The sequence below is a fragment of the Anolis carolinensis genome, chromosome 3, assembly GCF_035594765.1.
Source record: "Anolis carolinensis isolate JA03-04 chromosome 3, rAnoCar3.1.pri, whole genome shotgun sequence".
Taxonomy (NCBI): domain Eukaryota; kingdom Metazoa; phylum Chordata; class Lepidosauria; order Squamata; family Dactyloidae; genus Anolis; species Anolis carolinensis.
Genome location: NC_085843.1, coordinates 197,199,996 through 197,221,887, shown reverse-complemented (window position 1 = coordinate 197,221,887; position 21,892 = coordinate 197,199,996). Strand labels below are relative to the sequence as shown.

At 39.9% G+C, this 21,892-nt stretch overlaps 2 protein-coding genes across 2 annotated transcripts in view; one reads left to right on the top strand and one right to left on the bottom strand.

The window, feature by feature from the left end:
* Positions 1-8,475: 8,475 nt before the first annotated feature.
* On the bottom strand, positions 8,476-20,179 carry bccip (BRCA2 and CDKN1A interacting protein). The gene is made up of 7 exons (XM_003218593.4): positions 20,003-20,179; positions 17,134-17,208; positions 15,557-15,637; positions 15,101-15,196; positions 13,403-13,590; positions 10,853-11,027; positions 8,476-9,092 (listed from the first exon to the last, which is right to left on the bottom strand). The coding sequence occupies exons 1-7, from the start codon at positions 20,177-20,179 to the stop codon at positions 8,922-8,924; spliced, it is 963 nt and encodes a 320-aa protein (XP_003218641.2). The 3' UTR covers positions 8,476-8,921.
* The window catches only part of uros (uroporphyrinogen III synthase), a 28,224-nt gene continuing 26,454 nt past the window's right edge, over positions 20,123-21,892 (top strand). Inside the window, exon 1 of the mRNA XM_003218594.4 lies at positions 20,123-20,261. The gene's annotated coding sequence lies outside the window, so the exon portion shown is untranslated. The remainder of the gene's footprint in view (positions 20,262-21,892) is intronic.

Here is a 21,892-nt window from a genome sequence, read left to right as displayed (position 1 = left end):
AAATACTATAAAGGTTCAAACATAAAATGCAATATGTAATTTAGAGCATCATGTACATACAATATTCACCTGAGAGTTAACAACAATAATGAAAATAATAATAAGTACAGTCAACTGTTGTAATACACAGTAGTATCTTCTAGACTGTAATGTTTAAAGGAAACTGTAATAATCAAGGCTTAAATGTGGACTAGAGTCAAAACATATCAAGTAGTCTCCACTATTTAAACAGTTTCTGAAGACTCCAATTGGATTTGGCAACCAACACAGTATAAACACATTCAACCTTTGCAAAATAATATTTGTTAATATATCTTTTAAGACTTCACAGGTATTGAAAAGCTTATTCTAGAAGAAAAACCTTGACCAAAAGTTCTTTTGATTCTTTGAGATCCTGTGTTGATGACATCAAGTGTATACAATATCTCTTGAAATTACAGTCTATTGGAAGTAAGTTCAGTTTATCAAGAGTAAGATCCCAAGTATGGGGAACAAACTATGCATGGATGTTGATTTTGAGTAGTTGTAGGTCACAATGAGCTGTTTATAGCTCCCCAGCTAGGAGAACAGAATGCTGTTTCTAAGTAGCTGGCTGTAGATTGAAATAGTCCGTTTACTACTGGTTCCCGGGTTTACTCCAGTTTCGGTTGTCCTTCTTCTGGTAAGTGGCAATTGATAAGCAGCAAATAGTTTTCAATTTGTATATTGTTGGCTCTGCTCAATTTGTATATTGTTGGCTCTGCTTCAGTATATCTTTAAGAGATAAAAGGAACTGGTCTAGTATTGTGCTCTTTATAAGATATAATTTATATAGACCAAGTGAATATATCATCATTTATCATCATTATCATTCCTCTTGCAAGGACAAGAAAGATAAAAAATAAAACATTATTTATACCCTGCTACCATCTCCCCAAGGGGACTCGGGGTGGCTTACATGGGGCGGAGCCTGGACAGCACAATCAGATAAAAACAACATACATATAATTCTCAATATAACAAGATAAAAACAAAATACAATATAAAACAAAGGTATTATAATAGATCCACCATAATCAGAGTAAGCCTTTTTATTCTGAAAGCTACCAAGAAAAGAGCACACTTCCTGAAAAAAAGAATCAGGAAAATAAGAAGGTCAGCTGGCATCCTTTCTTCCTTTTTGTCTTGTACTTACTTGTGTTGTATTTTGAAATGGTCAGATGACTGGCCAAATAAATAAAATTGTTGTTGTTGTTGTTGTTGTTGTTGTTGTTGTTGTTGTTTCTGACCAATCTGACCTGGGTCATTAGGATTTATTTCCCTCTTTTCTATTAGTGTCTTTGCCATTTAAAATAACTGTCTCTCCTTCCTACATTTAATTACAGTAACTCTTCTCTAACCAGAAGACATATTTTCTAACTGAATATTCACCAAATGTCCTTGATTTGCTTTGAAAAATCTGAGCTATGACTTCCTTTAGTTTTCTAATAGTTCCTCTTTTCACTTTTTGGGGATATATTTAACATTCCTTCATCTACCTGTTCCCCCAATCTCTCTCCCTCATCCTGCCTAAAGTTAAAAACAAAGAACAGTATGGAACCAGTGGGACATCCTTGCTTACTGGAATGGGCCAGTTCTAAAAAATGTCCACTTGGGTGGTTAAAGGAGTGACACCCAAGTATTGACCAGGAACTACCTAAATCATTGTTTTCCTGACTTTGGTCTTCCATTTCCTTTGGACTATAGCTTCATGACTGCTGGGGCTTCTGGGAGTTGAAGCCCAAAAGAATTGGACTGGCAGAAAGTACAAGGTGTGGATGATAACTTTCAACATCCTAATTGGCTTGGGACCTTGATGATAGATAGAATGCCACCTCTTCCAGTATACTTGCTCAGTTTTTTGTGATCAGTTTGTGGCCCCCTCTGAATCCAGAAAAAGCATCTCCTTTTCTGTAAAATTATTATCCTGATTCTATTTTTGGTTGTTTCTTGCTTGTCATGAAGTATGAAGATTCTATTTTTTATTTTTGTCTCTCTCCACATGCTTTCTTTCTCTCCCCCCTCTTAAAATGAACCTTCCCATTCTAGACAAAGCAGTGCAATTGACTGATTATTTTAGAAGACTGCTAAAAATCTTTGCATTGGGTCTGACATTGAGAAGTCAAGATTAAACTGACAATGGCTTGGTTTTATTGCGAATCTATTTTAGTCTGAATTTTCTTTTATTCTAACAAAATCTTCTAATAGATTTTAAGATACCCTGTTTAATTGGCTGATATTCGCTTTACAACATTTGGTTATGGGTATAGCAGTAACTTTTGAAACAGGCAAGACATTCCCGTTAAGAAACCATGATGAGTTTTTTTTTCTGCAATGAGGCTAATTCTATCTACATAATTATTTTAGCTTATATAATATTTTCCACTGATTTATCTGAGGCAAAAAATAGATAAGTCGGCAGAGTTTTTAGTTTCCTAGTTTTAATTGTCTTAAGGTTCTGAACTGGTGTAATTCAGTTGAAATGGGCATTTCATAAAATGAACCGCAGCTTCTATGTGGAGTTTCAAGGCAGGAAAAGCAGATGGAGGATGCAAAAGAATGGTTTACATTCTTGCACCGACTTTGTTAAACATCTTTACTAACCACCATTCACAAAGAGCTTTATATATGTTGATGACCTTGGCCTAACAACACAAGCAAAAGACTTTGAAACAGTCGAAATCCAATTAACTAATGCCTTGAAAGATCTCTCCAGCTACTACAAAGATAACCACCTGAAGCTTAACCCTTTCCACCTACGGTACAGTAAAGCCAATAGAAAATTGAAAGTTATCTGGGAAGGCCAAGAGCTTGAACATTGTTTCCGTCCTAAATATCTTGGTGTCATCTTACATCAAACACTAACATATAGGAAACATTGCATGAACACAAGTGCAAAGTAGTTGCATGTAATAACATCCTGCAGAAACGTACTGGCAGTGCATGGGATGAAGACTCAAAATTAATACGAATGTCAGCTCTGGCCTTGTCTTACTCAACTGCTGAGTATGCCTGCCCTGTTTAGCACATGTCTACCCATGCGAAGCAGGTGAACATGGCATTGAACGAAACATGCAGAAAAATCACAGGATGCCTCAAAAATACATCTGTTAATCCCAGTTGGATGGCCCCCCATGAAGGTCTGCTTCCAGGGGCAAACCAAGAATGAGCAACCTGGAAATCCCTGAATGGACTCAGAAATGGAGTGGGCAGATCAAAAGACAACCTGGCAAAATGGCACTACCTCAAATAATCCTCCACTTTGTGCAACTGTGGAGTAGAGCAGACAACTCCACATCTGTATGCTAGTCCTCAGTGCCCTGCCTCATGTACAAAGAAAGAATTGTTAGAGGCTACAAACAATGCGGTTGCTGTTGCCCGTTTTTGGCCAAAAGATACTTAGCCACTTGTCCTTCTTCTATTTTTTATCAGTTTTATACTAATTTATGCAATACTTTTGATACAAAATAGATAAATAGAATAAAAAAATGAATGTAATTACATGTTTCTAATTACCAACCCTTGAAAGTCTCATAGTCTTTGCAAGATCTTGATTATTGGACTGCTCTTGACAATGATGGAAACCTCTCCAAATTTGGAATAATGATTTCAGAGTTTAATGTTGATCTACAGCTGTCAAAGACTATTTTCACTTCATGTGAATTTGACAATGAAGAGGAAATGTGCATGATTGCTGCTATGGTAACAGGTATTTTCCAAAGCACTTGTAGCTCTCATTCAGACCTTAAAGATTAGTTTCCAAGTCTAGTATAATTGGATATAATCGATGCCCCCAACCAGGTAACTTAAATGGTTCATAAGCTGCTTTGCAATCAACTAGGGATGATTTTTTAAAATAAATGCTACAGCCAGAAAAGTACTTTGCAATATTGAAAAAAATGCAGGATTTAAAGATTTAATAAGCCCAGTATCCATGCTATTACACCATCTTTTAATATTTGTATTCCCCATTTCAGTTAGCTCACTTGAACTTAAATAGCTTTGCGAGAAGGCAACTGGTGTGCCCTCAACACTTCTTCAATTAAATTTGATGAATTAATCAACCAGACATTTCCTTGATTAACCTGAGTAAATTAATTGACTTTGAAGCCATCAGTTATGCAGTTCACAAATAATAAAATGCAGATTTAAAAGGATTCAGCTTATCTTCTGCTTTAGAAGAAAATCGAGAATAAATTGAATAATCGTTCCCAGATAAATGTTCCATTTCTGCGTCCAGTTTGTATTTTTGCTATCCAGTGAACACAGATAAATATGCTATTTTTGCTTATATTTGGTCAGACCATTAATCCATCTGGCAACACTTGGATGCATCTACACTGTAGAATTAACAGTTTATTTAATGCTATTTTAACTGCCATGTCTTAGTGCTATAGAATCCTGGGTGTTGTGGTTTTGCATGATCTTTAGTCTTCTCTCCCAAATAGTGATGGTGCCTCGCTAAACTACAATTCCCAGGATTCCGTAGCATTAAGCTATGGCAGTTAGTGGTGTCAAATTGTGTTAATCCTACAGTGTAGATGCACCCACTGTCAGTTTCTCGGGGTTTTAAGCCGTATTTTTCTAGCTCTGCTTTGAGATCCCTGGCATTTCATGACAATGAGGCCCAACTCTGCTTAGCTTCCAAAATCAGAAAATATTGGATACATTCAGAATGGAATAGTAGAATACTGAGTATCTATGCTTGGAGCTGAAATACTGTACATGAAACATTCAAGGATCTATGATAGGTTGTGTCAATTAATTCTGTTAGCCTTAGAGGTGCTACAAAACTCTTCGTTCTTCTCACTTGATCTTTCATGAGGATAAAATTATTCAAGCACATAGAGGTCGTGCATTTGAGTAGATCAGATCTAGTTTGCCAAATAGTCACTGTTGAATGTTTTTATGTTGAATGTTTTTATATTGTGGAATGATATTTTAAATTGTAAGTCACTCGGAGCACTCTGGTGGAGAGCGACTAATTAAGAAATAAAGTGAAGTGAAGAAGTGAAGTGAAGGTCTGCTATAATGCTTCTGATGAATAAAAACTGTGGAATCTGTAAAGAGGAAATACATCTCAAGATGCTGGAAGATGATATTCATAAGCTAAGATGCCGATTATATTTTGGGATGTGAATATTCTATGGATTCTTAATAATTTATGGGACATGAGTACAAGCAGTCCCAAAGCTACAAACAAGATAGGTTCTGTAGGTTTGTTTTTAAGTTGAATTTGTAAGTTGGAACTGGTACATTTTACTCTCTCTCTCTCTCTCTCTCTCTCTCTCTCTCTCTCTCTCTATATATATATATATATATATATATATATATATATTCTCTCTCTCTCTCTTTCACACACACACACACACACACACACACACACAAAATAAAAGTTAAAATCTGTATGTGTGTACATGGCATGGGTGTTCACTCACACAGTCAGCTATGGCCTCCACAAACAGGCTATAGCTCCCCGTGTTGAGGAACCACCAAGTCACTCTCTCCCAGGACATTTCAGGTTACAGCGAGCACATCCCAGTGTTCCTTTCTCTCTTCATTTGCATGACCCTGCCCACTGCCTCTCTCTTTCCTTTCCCTTTCCTATGGCACAGAGCAAACAGAGGAATTGATCAGCAACTGAACATACTGGAGAGAGAGATTTGAGGAGAATTCACCATGATTTATAGGAGTTGTAAGTACTGGGATGCATAGTTCACCTGCAATCTAAGAGCCCTCTGAACCCCACCAATGATGGACCTGGAACTAACTTGACACACAGACCCAACATGGCCAAATTTGCATTCTGGAAAGGTTTGGGAGTGATTGACCTTGACATCCAGGAGTTATAGTTCACCCCTATTCAGAGAACACTGAATCCACCTGATGATGGATCTGGACCAAATTTGGCACACAAATTTAACATAGCCAACTGGGAACACTGGTGGACTTTAGGGGTGATTGACCTTTATCTCTGGGAGTTATAGTTCACCTGTATTTTGTGAGCCCTCTGAACCCCACCAATGACAGATCTGGACCAAACTTGGCACACAGACCCAATGCTGCCAACTTGTGATGATTGACCTTGACATCCAGGAGTTATAGTTCACCCGTATTCAGAGAACACTGAATCCATCTGTTGATGGATCTGGGCCAAATTTGGCACACAAATTCAACATGGCCAACTGGGAACACTGGTGGACTTTGGGGGCAATTGACCTTTAATGCTGCCAGCTTGTGGTGATTGACCTTGGCATCAGAGTTATATTCATCCATATTCAGAGAAAATTGAACCCAGCAGATGACGGATCTAGGCCAAACTTGGCACACAGACCCAACATGGCCAACTGAGAATACTGGGGGAGTTTTGGGAGGGCTGACCCAAGATTTTTGGGAAATGTAGTTCACTCACATCCTAATGCATTTTCTAATGGGAGCATTCATAAAAAACCAAAGCAAAGGCTGTTTTTTTTCTAAGACATAACATAACATATGATCAAACTGATATGACCTAACACCCAAAAACAAACAGGGCTCTTTTCAAATAACCCGGGCATTGCCGGGTACCCAAGCTAATATATTCCTTGGCTTTTGATAGCATAGGAAAGGGCTAACACCCCTGTGGTATTTGTTTTGCTGTCTGTACCCCTGTTCAGAAGATTTCACTTCACTTTGTGTCCCTGTGACAACTGGATTTTGAAAAATGTGGCTTGTTGTGGAAGCAAGGATTGGTGGTAAAGCTTCAATGGAGACACCTTTTCATCATGATACCTCCTTCAGGAGGGGTAGTTTTCTCTCACTTCCTGTTGTCTCACTCATTCTTTAGTATAAGTAATTTGTAAGTCAGATGTATTATTGACCCCAGCTGCTATAACAATAGTAACAACAAAGGTAGTGTATGGCTATGGCACTAATATTAAGTAGCTATGATGATAATGACAAGGAAGAGGAGGCCGACCCCAAGATGAGGGGGGAACATCCTCAGAGTAGGTGAAAGAAGGGAGGGAACCATATAAGGGAAGATGCTGGTGAATCAAAGGGGGAAGAATAAAGCTAACAACTATTATTGTTAGTATTCTGTTACAGTAATGCCCAGAAGAACCTCTGGTGGCACAGCAGGTTAAACTGCTGAGCTGCTGAACTTGCAGACCGAAAGGTTGGCAGTTAGGAATCCAGTGAGCGGGGGTGAGCCCTCGCTGTTAGCCCCAGCTTCTGCCAACCTAGCAGTTAGAAAACATGCAAATGTGAGTAGACCAATATGTACCACTTTGGTGGGAAGGCAACGGTCCTCAATGCAGTCATGCAGCCACATGACTTTGGACAATGGCGGCTCTTCAGCTTAGAAATGGAGATGAGCACCTCACCCTAGAGTCGGACACAACTAGACTTAATGTCAAACGGAAACCTTTACTAATGCCCAGGAACCCATTTACATGAAGGATCTATACCAGTGGTTCTCAAACTGTGGATCCCCAGATATTTTGGGCTTCAATTCCCAGAAATCCTAACAGCTGATAAACTGGCTGGGATTTCTGGGAGTTGTAGGCCAAAACACCTGGGGACTTATGGGTTGAGAGCCACTGATCTATATACAAGCAAGATTCCTTTTTTTTTAGGAGTGTTTTTTCCCCGAATGCATTGCTTTCTGTCCAAAGAAAGTAATGACAGAGTAAAGAGTGTGCAAGTGCTTTCCTGCTCCTTTGCTCAACATGACTACTGTTTATGTCATTCATAACAAAAAGTATTTTACAGATTCATATTATAATACATTTCCACTGAATTATAAAAACACAACTGTGGATGTATTTCTACAGAACAGTATAAATGTACCAAAATAGTCTGAAAATGCCACAAGGGAAGAAGGGAAGTACTATGAAATTTTAAATATCCTCTAAAGCTACTGAATGAAGATAGTTTTTATCCTTTCAGAGCCCTACTGAATTTCACTGTGGTGTGCACTAAAGCTCTAGCTATACTTTGCATATGGTACACTCAAATCCAGAACTGTTCTATATTTAAGATGTAATTTGCAACACATTGAACCTTATGACTATCAAGGTCAGGTGACGCTTCCCATTTTGCAAAGATGCTCAGAAATATAAGCTTCTGGTATGCTTTCCTTTAAATATTCCTTTGGAGCTCATACTAGAAACTGAATTGAAGTTCTGTTTTTAATGCATCAAAGTACAATTGCCCCAAAATATTTGCTGCATAAGTATAAACTAGTCATAGAAAATATATAACATATCCCGCTACTGTGAAAATACATGTTATATCCTCCTTTGTTTATTCTGTTTATTAGATTTGTAAAACTGGCACCTCAACGCTACGGTGTTTTAGTAATCTGCCTGTGAGTGAAATCAAGGCTATTCTGCAGGAAATAATCAATCATTTATCATTCATTTCAGCAACCAAAAAGGAACAAGAATACACAGTGAAGATAAAAAATATGAGAAATATCTTGAAGCACTTGATGTATTATTCAATATGTTTCCTATCCCAAACAACATTGAAGCTTCCGTAATCTTTATGTACAAGCCATAATACGGCATCTCCTTTTATATATGGGGTTTGAGGTATTTTATCACAGAGACAAAACATCAATAATAAGAATTCCTCTATTATATTTGACAACATGGAAACAGTCTAGACTTCTGTGGAAAAGTATTTACTTCTTTAGAAAAGCATTCAGCATTATTTAATAACAATTAGGTTTGAATTTTTTAAATTGCACTACAAAGAAAGGTGTTGCAGGTGGCTAGTTGCATAAATGTCATATTTAACAAGAATACAGAGGAAATCCTGAATGAATGCAGAATTGAAAGAAGCAGGTCTAGACTCTTCTCAAAAGTCAAAGTCTTAAAACGTGGCTTTGCATAAAACCATTATGGAGAAAAAATGGTTCAGACGGAAAGATATTCTTTGAGTTTATCCATGATAGCATCCATCCTGTCAGCAGGGATTACCATCACTGTTCGCAAAGGTTTCATCGGCACATCTTCAAAAGACCATCTGCCTCCCAAACATGAATCACTCTCCTCTTCAACAGAATAACTGAATTTTAGAAGTGCTTTCTGAAACAAAAATGCAAACCAGGTTAAAAGCACTTGGTTTATGCTGCTGTCATCATCATCATCATCATCATCATCATCATCATCATCATGTTAATGGGTGCTGGCTATAGGGAGCACACAATTCCCCTATTGAAACAGCTCCACTGGCTGCCATTAAGCTGCCAGGCCCAATTCAAGGTGCAGGTATTGACCTATAAAGCCCTATTACGGCTCGGGCCCTGCCTATCTCTGTGATCGCATCACCCCCTATGAACCGGTGCGGGCCTTAAGATCTGCCGGGGACGCCCTTCTCTCGCACCCACGCATGGTTGGTGAGGACGAGAGAACGGACCTTCTCGATGGTGACCTCCCGGCTCTAAAACGCCCTCCCCAAAGAGATCAGGCAAGCCCCTACATTGCCCCTTCCGCAAGGAACTGAAAACCTGGTGGTTCTGGGAGGTCTTTGAGCAAGATTAGTTGGCTGTTCAACATGTTGACCTTGGTCTACTCACTATCCACTCCGGGTCCTATGATACACTGAAGTACAAGTCTTTAACTATCCTTTAATTGATTATGTCTACCTCACAGACCTGATTACTGTATTGGACTCCTTCATGTTGATTGGTACTGTAACTGTGTTCATTTTAGATTGAACTGTTTTTACTGCTGTTTTATGATATTGTTTTTATTATGTTTGTTCATTCATGCCATTGTATGTTGTTTTGACAACTGACTGTTTTCTACATACTGGAAACCGCCCTGAGTCCTCTTGTGGGGATGGAGCGGTATATAAATAAAGGTTTATTATTAATAATAATAATAATATGGAAGACACAAATTCTATTGTGATAAAAATCAGTCAGTGAAGATTTTGTAATTTTAACAGAACTCAGAGCTACAAGTGTTTCACATAAAGATTGGGGATAAAGGTAAAGGTTTCCCGTAATGTTAAGTCCAGTCGTGACCGACTCTGGGGGTTGGTGCTCATTTCCATTTTTAAGCCAAAGAGCCGGCGTTGTCCATAGACATCTCCAGGTCATGTGGCCGGCATAACTGCATGGAGTGCCGTTACCTTCCCGCCGGAGCGGTACCTATTGATCTACTCACATTTGCATGTTTTCGAACTGCTAGGTTGGCAGGAGCTGGGGCTAACAGCGGGCGCTCAATCCGCTCCCGGGATTTGAACCTGGGAACATTTAGTCAGCAAGTTCAGCAGCTCAGCACTTTAACACACTGGGCCACCAGGACCCCCAAAAAGATTGATGTGGTCTATCCAATGCAATTTTCTGAATCAGCACCCCAAATAACCCAGAAACACGCCTAAAAACAAAGACACCAAAGTGCCCCCGCTTCCAGGCAACACATGAAATGACTCTGCTCAGGGGGAGGGAGGAGGAGCAGCAGCAGTCAGAAGGCTTGTTGCGGCGCCTTTCGTGGGTAGTCAGCCTCTCCCCTCCCCAGATCCAATTGACTTGGCACTATAAGAGGATTTTGCAAGACCAGTCGCTCTCGTTGCAATGGTGTAGTAACAGGGAGGCCACAGACCATATTTTAGTTCTTGGGTACCACTGGTGCTCCATGAACCACAGATTGGGAACTACTGTAGTAAAGGGTAAAATAGGACTTATTCTATCTAATAGCACCAATGTGCATTACGTCTTAGATTAAATCACCCCTTTGGTGTTCAAAAACTTTTCATGTCTAAGTGGGGGGGGAGGGTTCAAATCTTCTACAATATAAATCAAAAAGATTGAACAATCAAGCAAGAAAAACAGACTCACTTCATAAAAGAATTCTTCCTCAGCATTTGAAAACATCAATTCATCTTTCTGGTGGGTGCTGCTCCCTTTTTTTCTAGCATGAGCTTTCTTATCAATAAAAGTCTTACTGATTAAAAGATAGAAGTAGCATTTTCCACAAGGTTTGTTTGTCTTCTGAGCTTCTGTCAGTTCTTTTCTGTAAGTAAGCAGATGTTTCCAATCAGAAGTTTCTCCACGTTGCATTCAAACCTATGTATAACTGCAGTAAAGGTCATGTGAAATAACTTCTGTTGTGCCCAAAGTTCACATTTCATGATTCTGGCATTTTCATTACTCTCCCCAAAAAATGGGAGTGCTTTGCTTCAACAATACTCAATTGAGTGCCAGTGCTGTTTTCCTTTGTTCTTTTTACATAGAAAAGTATGCACAAAAGCCAGTGTGCATAGGCACACTGGTTTAATAGGCAACCATGGATTGAATTCTAAGATACTTAACAATTCTTATTTTTGTTACATCATACTATGTTTTAAACTCATTTTTCAAACATCAGTTTGGTCCAGTTCAAATAAAACACTGGACAGCACACATTTTGGTGCCTCAAATAATTGCCCTTTTTTTTTGAGTATACTACTTCTAATACTACTATTAATAATAATAATGATAATGATAAACTTTATATTCTGCGATATCTCCCCGAAGGGACTCAGGGCGGATTCCAAACACAAAGAGGCAAACATTCAATGCCTGAAAATAAGAACCAATACATACATAATAAGAACATATAAAAATATAACTTATTATCTAAAATTAAAATAAGACATACCTATCTTAATTATATCAATATAAAACAAAACATCAAACAGAAACATCAATATCTCAGAGCTGACTTGACCTGCTGATTCCAACAATGGCACCAGTTTTTCCCCTATCAGCTCTAGTTTTTGAGATACAGAATATATGCCATCTATCAGTCACCACTGGCTTGCCATAGAAAGCCTTGATAACCATTTCTAAGAAACTAGAGCTGATGCGATCTATCCAATGCAATTTTACCCTAACCCTAACCCAAAGTAGCCCAGGAAAAGGCATCAAGATTTTTTTTGGTTGGGCTGTGATCACTGTTTATCAGGCTGTGAACAAGTTCTATGCCCACACTTTCCCATCTGTACTCCTTTTGTTCCTCTTTCATGGGTCCAGAGAAGATTTCATAAATTACGTATTCCTGTGATGTCTGCCATAGGAAGCTTTGACTTAAGAATTCCCAACAAACCAAGAAAGAGATGTTGGAAGGAGCACAGCATCCCTCCACCACCACAAGTATGCCAAATCCTTTCTAGAGTTTGTTTTTCCTTGATCTGGACCTTGCTTTATGAGTCTGTACTTCCTACTGATTGCTTCACATAACATTTTGAAATAAATTCCAGCTAATCACTCCAAGTTCAGAAATGTATGTCAGACTATACAGAGAAGTCACTGAAATCCACAAGCATGTGGATAATTTCAACAGAAATGAGGAACCCAAGAAAATGAACAAAATCTGGCTACCAGTATTAAAAAACTCTAAAATCAGGACAGTAGATAAAGAACAACAGTCAGAAAACAGGTGAATTCCAGATAGAGCCAGCTAACACCTCCCAACAAAGGATTCTCCCCAGGCAGAAAGCAGCCAGGTTTTGAAGCTGTAAGGCTAATCAATTCTGATCAAGCTGGCCAATTGCAACATTCATACCTGCTTCAAACAGACAAGAGTTCTTTCTCCCACCCTAGACCTTCCACAGATATATAAACCTCCCTAACTAGTTTTCATCAGACCTCACAAACTCTGAGGATGCCTGCCATAGATGTGAGCAAAAGGTCAGGAGATAATGCTTCTGGAACATGGCCATACAGCCTGGAAAACTCATAGCAACCCAACGCACTTATTAACTTTCACACTTGTCTTGCCATTCAAAAACCACAAACAACAGCCATGACTATTAAATATTAATATGGTCGCTTTTAGCTGGTTGTCTTCCAGCCACAGAACAACTCTTCAAAACTGTTCTTGAGAATCATCTTGATTCAACACACTGCTGCAGAATTTCAAATAGCTTGTTTGCATTCCTCACAAAATGATTTCACTTAGGACCGGTCTACACTGCTGAATTAATGCAATTTGACACTACTTTAACTGTCACGGCTTAATATTATGGAATCAAGAGAGTTGTCGTTTCATAAGATCTTTAGCCTTCTCCGCCTAAGAGTGCTGGTGCCTCACCAAATCTACAATTTCCAGGATTCCACACCATTAAGCCAGGGCAGCTAAACTGCATCAATTCTACAAAGTAGATGCAGCCGTAGAAGTAGAACCAACAACTTGCAATGTATGAAACATGGAATATTTCCACCAAGTACCATATAGAACAGCAATGCTCAAATGATGGTTTCTTGCTTCCCAGCCTCTGTTCTCTAGCTATATATTGTATTTTACACGTCATCCACCTATTTCACTTATTTCCATTTAAAGAACGTTTTAGAGGTCACCCAAAGATACAAATTAAAGTTTGAAAAGTATTTGGGGAAAGTCCTTACTGCAGTTGCTGGTGCATGGGTAAAGCAATCTGGGGTGGGACGTTAATGAACCTTTCACTGAGGAGGAAGCCCACGGGTTTGGTGGTGTCACTTAAGAGTTTATCCAGCTGTTCAACCAAACTCTGCTCGCAGTTCTTCTCAGATTGGCTTAAGACCAGCTCTTTAATTTGCTCAGCGCACTCCGTACCCTAGGAACCAAAGGACAGATTTCCTTTACAATATAAAATAATTATTTTCATAATGCAACTTGAAAAGAGACCTTCTGGGCACTGGTTTGCAGGCTGTGGGAAATGTCTCGCTGTGACTTTTAATGATTTGTAGGAATTTCATTTTTGAAAGTTATTTAGGGGAAAAAGGCACTGCAGCAGGGGGGAGAAGTAATTTTAATTAAAATGGTGATCAAGGAATTTCATTCTATTCCTGCTAAAGAGCCACAGCAAAGTAGGTGGTGTCAAACAAAGATGAAATTACCTTCTGTGCAAATGGCTAAAACTCCTATTATTTTAGCATGAACAACAACAACAACAATAAAACTTTATTTATAGACCGCCCTATCTCCCCAAAGGGATTCAGGGTGGTTTCCAACATTATAGCAAACATTCAGTGCCAAGAAAAAGACATCTTAACAAATTGCATCAAAATATTACACTTCAAAGAAAATGGAACAACCATTACTATAAAGTCAATACCAAATAGAAATTAATAAAAAAAACTTTAAAATAACTAGAACCATGTTTGGAGGTAAGATGGTTTCCAATAGTTTACAGGCTGAGAACAATTCAGTAGCTAAAAAGATTTAATATATCTAAACGAAGTTACATATCGAGGCTTATATATAACCATATAAGTCTTCCTCCTTTCCATTTGCCAAAGTGCAGAGGTGTGTTTTTAGCAACTTTTTAAAGGCAATTAGAGAGAGGGCAGTTTTTAGTTCTTTTGGGAGGGAGTTCCAGAGGCAAAGAGCGATCACAGAGAAGGCCCCCTCTTTCGTTCCCACCAACCGTGCTAGAGATGAGGGTGGGACTGAGAATTGGGCCTCCTCCACAGATTGCAAGGCTCGAGCTGGTTTGTAAATGTAGATGCAGTTCTGTAAATAGTCTGGACCTCGGGTTTTATAGGTAACAACCAGCACTTTGTATTTGGCCCGGAAACAGATTGACAGCCAGTGGAGCTGCTGCAGCATGGGAGTCATCCCCAATATGGTGCTCCAGTTAGTAACCTGGCCTTCAATCTCTGCACCAGTTGCAGCATCCAAACTGTCTTCAAAGGCAGCCCCACATAGAGAGCGTTGGAGTCCAGATGGGAAGTAACCAGGGCGTGGACTACCATGGCTAGATCTGGTGTCTCAAGGTACAGGCGCAACTGATGCACAAGTTGTAACTGTGCAAAGGTGCTCCTGGCCACCACTGACACCTGGGGCTCTAGGATCAGTGATGGATCCAGAATCAGCCCCAATCTACGAACCTGTGTCTTCAGAGGGAGCCAATCAAGCAGCAAAGTCACATGAGTTAACAGTGGCAAAGTAACAGCACCTATATATTTTGTATGTATGTGTGCAGTATATGTTAAAAATATCAATATAATAGGTATTTAAATCACAATGCAGTAGAATTTCATGTGTAAATCTACACAGGGTATTTATGGGCTGCCAACAGATTATTAAAAAACATTCAAGTAAAACAAGTTATTATTACTGACCTTCCTTTCAGTTAAGTTTAAAAGGCTTATGAAGCCAAAAACCTCATCAGCATCAACTTCATCATCATCATCACTTTCTTCTAAAACTTCTGCTTGCTATTGAATAGAAAATAAAGGTGAAAAAACAACCAGATAAATATTTTCTTAGGCACTGCTATTCAGGCTTTCTGCCAAGATCATAATATGCTAGTTTCTATTCTTTATTTATAAACCACTTTGAATGGTCTTGCCCTCAAAAAGCAACATATCCAAGGGGAATCGTTTAAAAAAACATTTGGCAAAATTGAAATTGTTATGAAGATGCTGCTCAAAGCCACAAAGGCATTAAAAAATAATGCACATGCACACACTATCATGTGCCATATTCTAATGCCAAGAAATCATTGTGCTGGGTTTGCCTTAGGCTCACTATGAAACATAAACAACTTGAAGGCACAAGTTGGAAGATAACCTTACCTTGATAACACTCCCAATGTGATTTTGCTGTATCAATATATCAGTCAGATCAGCTGTATTAATAGGCGCCTTCAGAAACAGCTGAGGGCAAGAGAAGAAAATTTTAACAAGACATATTTTTATTAGGAATCAATTATTATAATTGTTTGATGTCATGTATCAGTCATATGATATTGTTTAGTACAAGGCAGCTAAAGATGAATCAATGCCCGTGTAAAAAAAAAATTGGAAACAAAGCCCTATGAGGAATGGCTGAGGGAGCTGCGTATGTTTAACTTGGAAAAAAGAAAGCTGAACAGAGACATGATAGCCCTCTTTAAATATTTGAAAGGATGTTGCATTGAGGGGGAGAGGCTTGTTTTCTGCTGCTCTGGAGATGAGGACACAATGGGGCAATAGATACAAACTGCAGGAAAAAAAAAATCCACCTGAACATTAGGAAGAACTTTCTGATGTTAGGAGCTGTTTGGCAGTGGAACTCACTGCCTCTGAGTGTGGTGGAATCTCCTTCTCTGGAGGTTAACATGAGGCTGGATGACCATCTGTTGGGAATGATTTGAATGGGTGTTCTTGCATGGCAGGGGGTTGGATTGGATGGCCTTTGTGGTCACTTCCAATTATATGATTGCATGATATTAGGCCAATATTCAATATACACTGTAGCATAATTAACTCAGATTTCATAATGAACCTACTTCAGCTCTATTCAGTCATTATACATTTAGGCTGAATAAAAAGTTGAGGGAAATTGTGCCAGACCTTTTTCCCTTTCTCTTTCCTTCCCAAGCTAACCTACAAAAGAAAAGTACCAGTCTAATTGTAGAGTCTGCAATATCCATAGAGCCTCTTCATGTGAATGACAACTATACGTTTTTATGGTAGACACCCACGTAGTAAGCTTAGAATCATAGAATAATAGAGTTGGAAAAGACAACATGGGCCATCTAGTCCAACCTCCTGCCATGCAGGAAAAGCACCATCAAAGTACCCTTGACAGATGACTATCCAGCCTCTGATCAAAAGCGTCCAAGGAAGGAGCTTCCACCACACACCAAGGCAGAGAGTTTCACTGCTGAACAGCTCTTGCGGTCAGGAAGTCCTTCCTAATGTTCAGGTGGAATCTCTTCACTTCAGTCAGATAACCCTCCAACAAATGAATATGTAGGTAAACACAAATAAATATGAGGTGGTGTATTACGGTTTTATTCAACAATAATACTGAATAAAGTGCATATTCATCATCTTTTTCTACAACGCCAATGCTTGAAGGTTACTTGAGAGTCCTGACCAAGCATGCCTGTGTGAATAAATATGTCACGATCAACAGTTATACAAAAAGTGGAGATCAAAATTTACATGTTGAAATTTCAGGGTATTCAGGGTGGCTCAAATGACATATTACATTTAATGACTGGGACCCTTTACTTCATTAATTTTCATTCTACCTCCCCCTCCCCCCCAGCAAAACTAAGAAAAGAATTTAACCAACTCAGTTCACATGTTTGTCAATTTCTATCCTGTTACTCATGGTATGTTTCTTGTCATGATAACTCAGCTATAAGATCAGATACACTCACCTGTTGCAGTAATTTTTTAATCCCATTTTTATCATTATCAGATATGGAATGCGCTTCAAATTCAACATTTATTTCCTGTGGATAAACACACACAAAGGAAGTATAACACATAGGTAAATGTAAAGGTAAATGTTTTCCCTAGAATTAAGTCCAGTCGTGTCCGACTCTGGGGGCTGGTTCTCATATCCATTTCTAAGCTGAACAGCCAGTGTTGTCCGTACACGCTTCCAAGGTTATGTGGCCGGCATGACTACATGGAGCTCCGTTACCTTCCCGCCAGAGCAATACTTATTGATCTATTCCATGTGAATGTTTTCAAACTGCTAGGTTGGCAGAAGCCGGGGCTTTACAGTGGGAGCTCACCCCGCGCCTTGGAGTCAAACCGCCAACTTTTTGGTCAGCAAGTTCAGCAGCTCAGCAGTTTAATCCGCTGCGCCACCACGGGGCCCATAACACATAAGCTTACCAATAAAAGTTGTTATTATTTTTTTTTACTTTCATTGAAATATATATACAACCCTAAAATGTTCAACTATCTGTTTTGAGATCAATCTGTACAAAATACAAGTGTGCTAGGCAGAAGACAGATGGAGATCTACTGGTAGATCTCTGACGTACCATGATTTTTGAATTGTTTATCAAGATGGTATCCCATTCCCCAAGAATTATATTGTTAAATGAAGAATTTATGTGGTGGAGGGCTAATTAGGGTTGTAGTTCCCTATTTCCTTGGTTTCTCCCATTCACCAGCTGCAACTTTCATTTCATGGCTCAGTAATAAAACTCTCAAACTTTTTCCCTTTCTTACACGGCCAACCTGTTTTCTTCTTCAATGCTTTCAATGGTTTTATTGCATTAAACCTTACAGGCTGGCACTTTCTTCATGAAGTGATTTGAATTCAAATAACATCAAACCAGATCTCTGGATAAACCTGTGATATCTTTCCTGCTAATCTTTGATCTCTAGCCATGTAGTGGTTTAAGCAGTGAATTGTGTGACTCTAGACTAGACTGGGCTTTGATTTGCTATTTGGGCTTCGAAACCCACAGGGTGACTTTGGGCAAGGCACATACTCTCAGAAAATTATGGGATAAGTTCACCTTAGTGTCATCTTATGTCAGAAATGACATGAAGACACACAGTAAGAACCAATATTTGGTTTGATGTGTTGTCGAAGGCTTACATGGCCAGAATCACTGGGTTGTTGTGACTTTTACAGGCTGTATGGTTATGTTCCAGCAGCAGTCTCTCCTGAGGTTTTTCCCATATCTATGGCAGGCATCCTAAGAGGTTGTGAGGTCTGTTGTATCGATCTTTTTCTTCTTTATATATTTTAAATGCCTTGTAATTTGGGTTTCCTTTCAATGTTTACCTTTGCTGAACTTACTGTGCTGCTAACTGTGAATGAAATCAATACAATCATCAACCAATCAGCATTCCTTCTCCTTGTACAGCCTGGCAAACTCATTAAAGACTGACCTAACATATCCTCAGAGGGGAATCTGCCACATTACAGGAAAATTGCTCCATACAGATGACACCTATATGAACCCTTGATAAGGAAATGCACTTCACATATGCCCAGAAGGAGCCCCCAGATGGCGTAGTGGACTAAGTGACTTGAAGGTTGGGTTGCTGACCTGAAAGCTGCCAGGTTCGAATCCCACCCGGGGAGAGTGCGGATGAGCTCCCTCTATCAGCTCCAGCTTCATGCGGAGACATGAGAGAAGCCTCCCACAAGGATGGTAAAAATATCAAAACATCCAGGCGTCCCCTGGGCAACGTCCTTGCAGACAGCCAATTCTCTCACTCCAGAAGCAACTCAAGTTGCTCCTGACACCAAAAAAAAAGAAATGCCCAGAAGCCTTCCAGTGTTATCATACAATACAATCTAAATATCACAGAATTTATTTATTGGGTTGCTGTGAGTTTTCCGGGCTGTATGGCCATGTTCCAGAAGCATTCTCTCCTGACATTTGGCCCACATCTATGGCAGGTATCTTCAGAGGTTGGAAAACTCACAGCAACCCAGTGATTCCGGCCATGAAAGCCTTCGACAACAAATTTATTTATTTATTATATAACTTTGCCACAATGTTAAAAAAATATTCATGGACTGAGCCCTGCCCTCAAATAAAGAAACAAAGGATAGATCTGGGGATCTATGGGGTACATCTGCACTGTAGAATTCATGCAGTTGAACACCACTTGAACTGCCCTGGCTCAATGCTATGGAATCATGGGAGTTGTAGTTTCACAAGGTCTTCATCCTTCTTTGTCCAAGAGCATTAGTGCCTTACTAAAGTGCAAATCCCTGGATCCCATAGCATTGAGTCAAGTAATGTCCAACTGCATTAATTACACTATATAACAAAATTTGAAGGGAAAAAACTGTTTCTGGTTTGAAAGTATTATTCCTGTTTAATTGTGCGGGACTTGCTTTGAAAAAAAAGTTGTTATACTCCAGAAACTTCACTTCTGTGGCTGCTATGTTGAATTGGTTGAGACTTGGCAAGACATTCATTGAAAAACTGTACTGTAGGGTGTCCCACTAAAAGAAAGTTTATGCAGTTTACTAAACGTTCCCCATTTTTAAAATGATAAACCCAATCAGGGAAATGACATTGATAACCCCAAAAAAAAAGAAGATAGTGTTACAGTGTTATTAATGCTCCCTGTGTCTTTAAATCCCTCTCCCAGATGGCGCTGGACTACAGCTCCCAGTACGCCTCGCTCACGGATAACACTGCCTCACTGAGCAGGGAATGCTGGGAGTTGTAGTCCAGCTGCGTGGATGAGAAAAGCCATGGCTGCCTGGGAGGTAAAGAAAGGGGAGAGGGATAGAGATAATCGCGCCTTTGCGCTTACCTCATTGATCTCTTCTTCTTCATCATCATCTTCTTCATCTTCCTCTTCGCTATCCAGCTCCGAGTCTGACTCTTCCCCTTCCTCCTGCAGGGCATCGGGCGGCCCTACCGCTTTTCTCCGCTTCGCCTGAGAAGCCATGCCGCTGCTCACCCGCTGGCCACTCTGCGCATGCGTCATCGTGTTCTCCTGACCCAGGGAGGCGGGGATTCTAAGGAGACGCGGAAGCCAAGTCCTCCTCCAACCTCCCCCTCCCTCCCAGGTGAGTGGAACACTTGAGCGCTGGAATCGCCCACTGGAACTTGGGGGGGGGGGGGGGGCGCCTCATATGCGTTGCCATGGAGACGACGAGCTGATTGACTTCCCGCCACCCCCTCTCCCGACCCCTCCTCTTGGACTAGCCGGGCTGGGTGCTTTCAAAGCAGTCCAGAAGGGGCAGCCTGAAAGTCATGACCTGCAGATTCGACACTATTTTAACTCATACTCAGCTTTGAGTACTATAGGTTAACATCCCCGTGGTGTTTGCTTTGCTGTCCATGCCCCTGTTCAGAAGATTTCACTTCACTTTCTGTCTCTGTGATAATTAGATTTGGAAAAATTTGGCTTTTTTGTGTGGAAAAAAGATAAATAAAGATTCGTTTTAGACACCTTTTCCCTATGATAACTCTTCCAGGAGTGAATTTCCCTGCGTCGTTTGGAAGTCGGATGTTTGTAGCTCAGGGACTCAATGTAATGCAGTTTAATTGCATTGAATTGGATTATATGTACCAACTCATATAATCCAGTTCAATGCAGTTTATCTTCATTCTGACACTATGCCATATGGCAGGGTAGATCCTGCCTGAAATATCACTTTTGTGTATATACTGTATATATAAAGGTTTATAGAAGATATAAACCTTTATAATATAATATAGAAGATAGCTTTGACGGTGTGGTGAATGAATTAGAACCAGACATCCTGAGGAGTGAGGTTGAATGGGCCTTAAGAAGCACTGCTAACAACAAGGCAGCAGGAGATGATGGGATCCCAGCTGAACTGTTAAAAATCTTGAAAGATGATGCTGTCAAGGTGATGCATGCCATATGCCAGCAAATATGGAAAACACAAGAATGGCCATCAGATTGGAAAAAATCAATTTACATCTCCATACCAAAAAAGGGGAATGCTAAAGAATGTTCAAACTTCCGTACAGTGGCACTTATTTCCCATGCCAGTAAGGTAATGCTCAAGATCCTGCAAGGCAGACTTCAGCAATACATGGAGCGAGAGCTGCCAGATGTCCAAGCAGGGTTCAGAAAAGACAGAGGAACCAGAGACCAAATTGCTAATATCCGCTGGATAATGGAGGAAGCCAGGGAGTTTCAGAAAAACATCTACTTCTGCTTTATTGACTACTCTAAAGCCTTCGACTGTGTGGACCATAACAAACTGTGGCATGTACTTGGTGGTATGAGGATACCAAGTCACCTTGTCTGTCTCCTGAGAAATCTGTATAAAGACCAAGTAGCCACAGTAAGAACAGATCACGGAAAAACAGACTGGTTCAAGATTGGGAAAGGAGTGCGGCAGGGCTGTATACTATCGCCCTACCTATTCAACTTGTACGTAGAACACATCATGCGACGTGCAGGTCTTGACGAATCCAAGGCCGGAGTTAAAATTTCTGGAAGAAACATTAACAACCTTAGGTATGCAGATGATACCACTCTGATGGCTAAAAGTGAGGAAGAGCCGAGGAGCCTTATCACCAAGGTGAAAGAAGAAAGTGCAAAAGCCGGGCTGCAGTTAAACATCAAGAAAACCAAGATTGTGGCAACCAGACTGATTGATAACTGGCAAATAGAAGGAAAAAACGTGGAGGCAGTGACAGACTTTATATTTCTAGATGC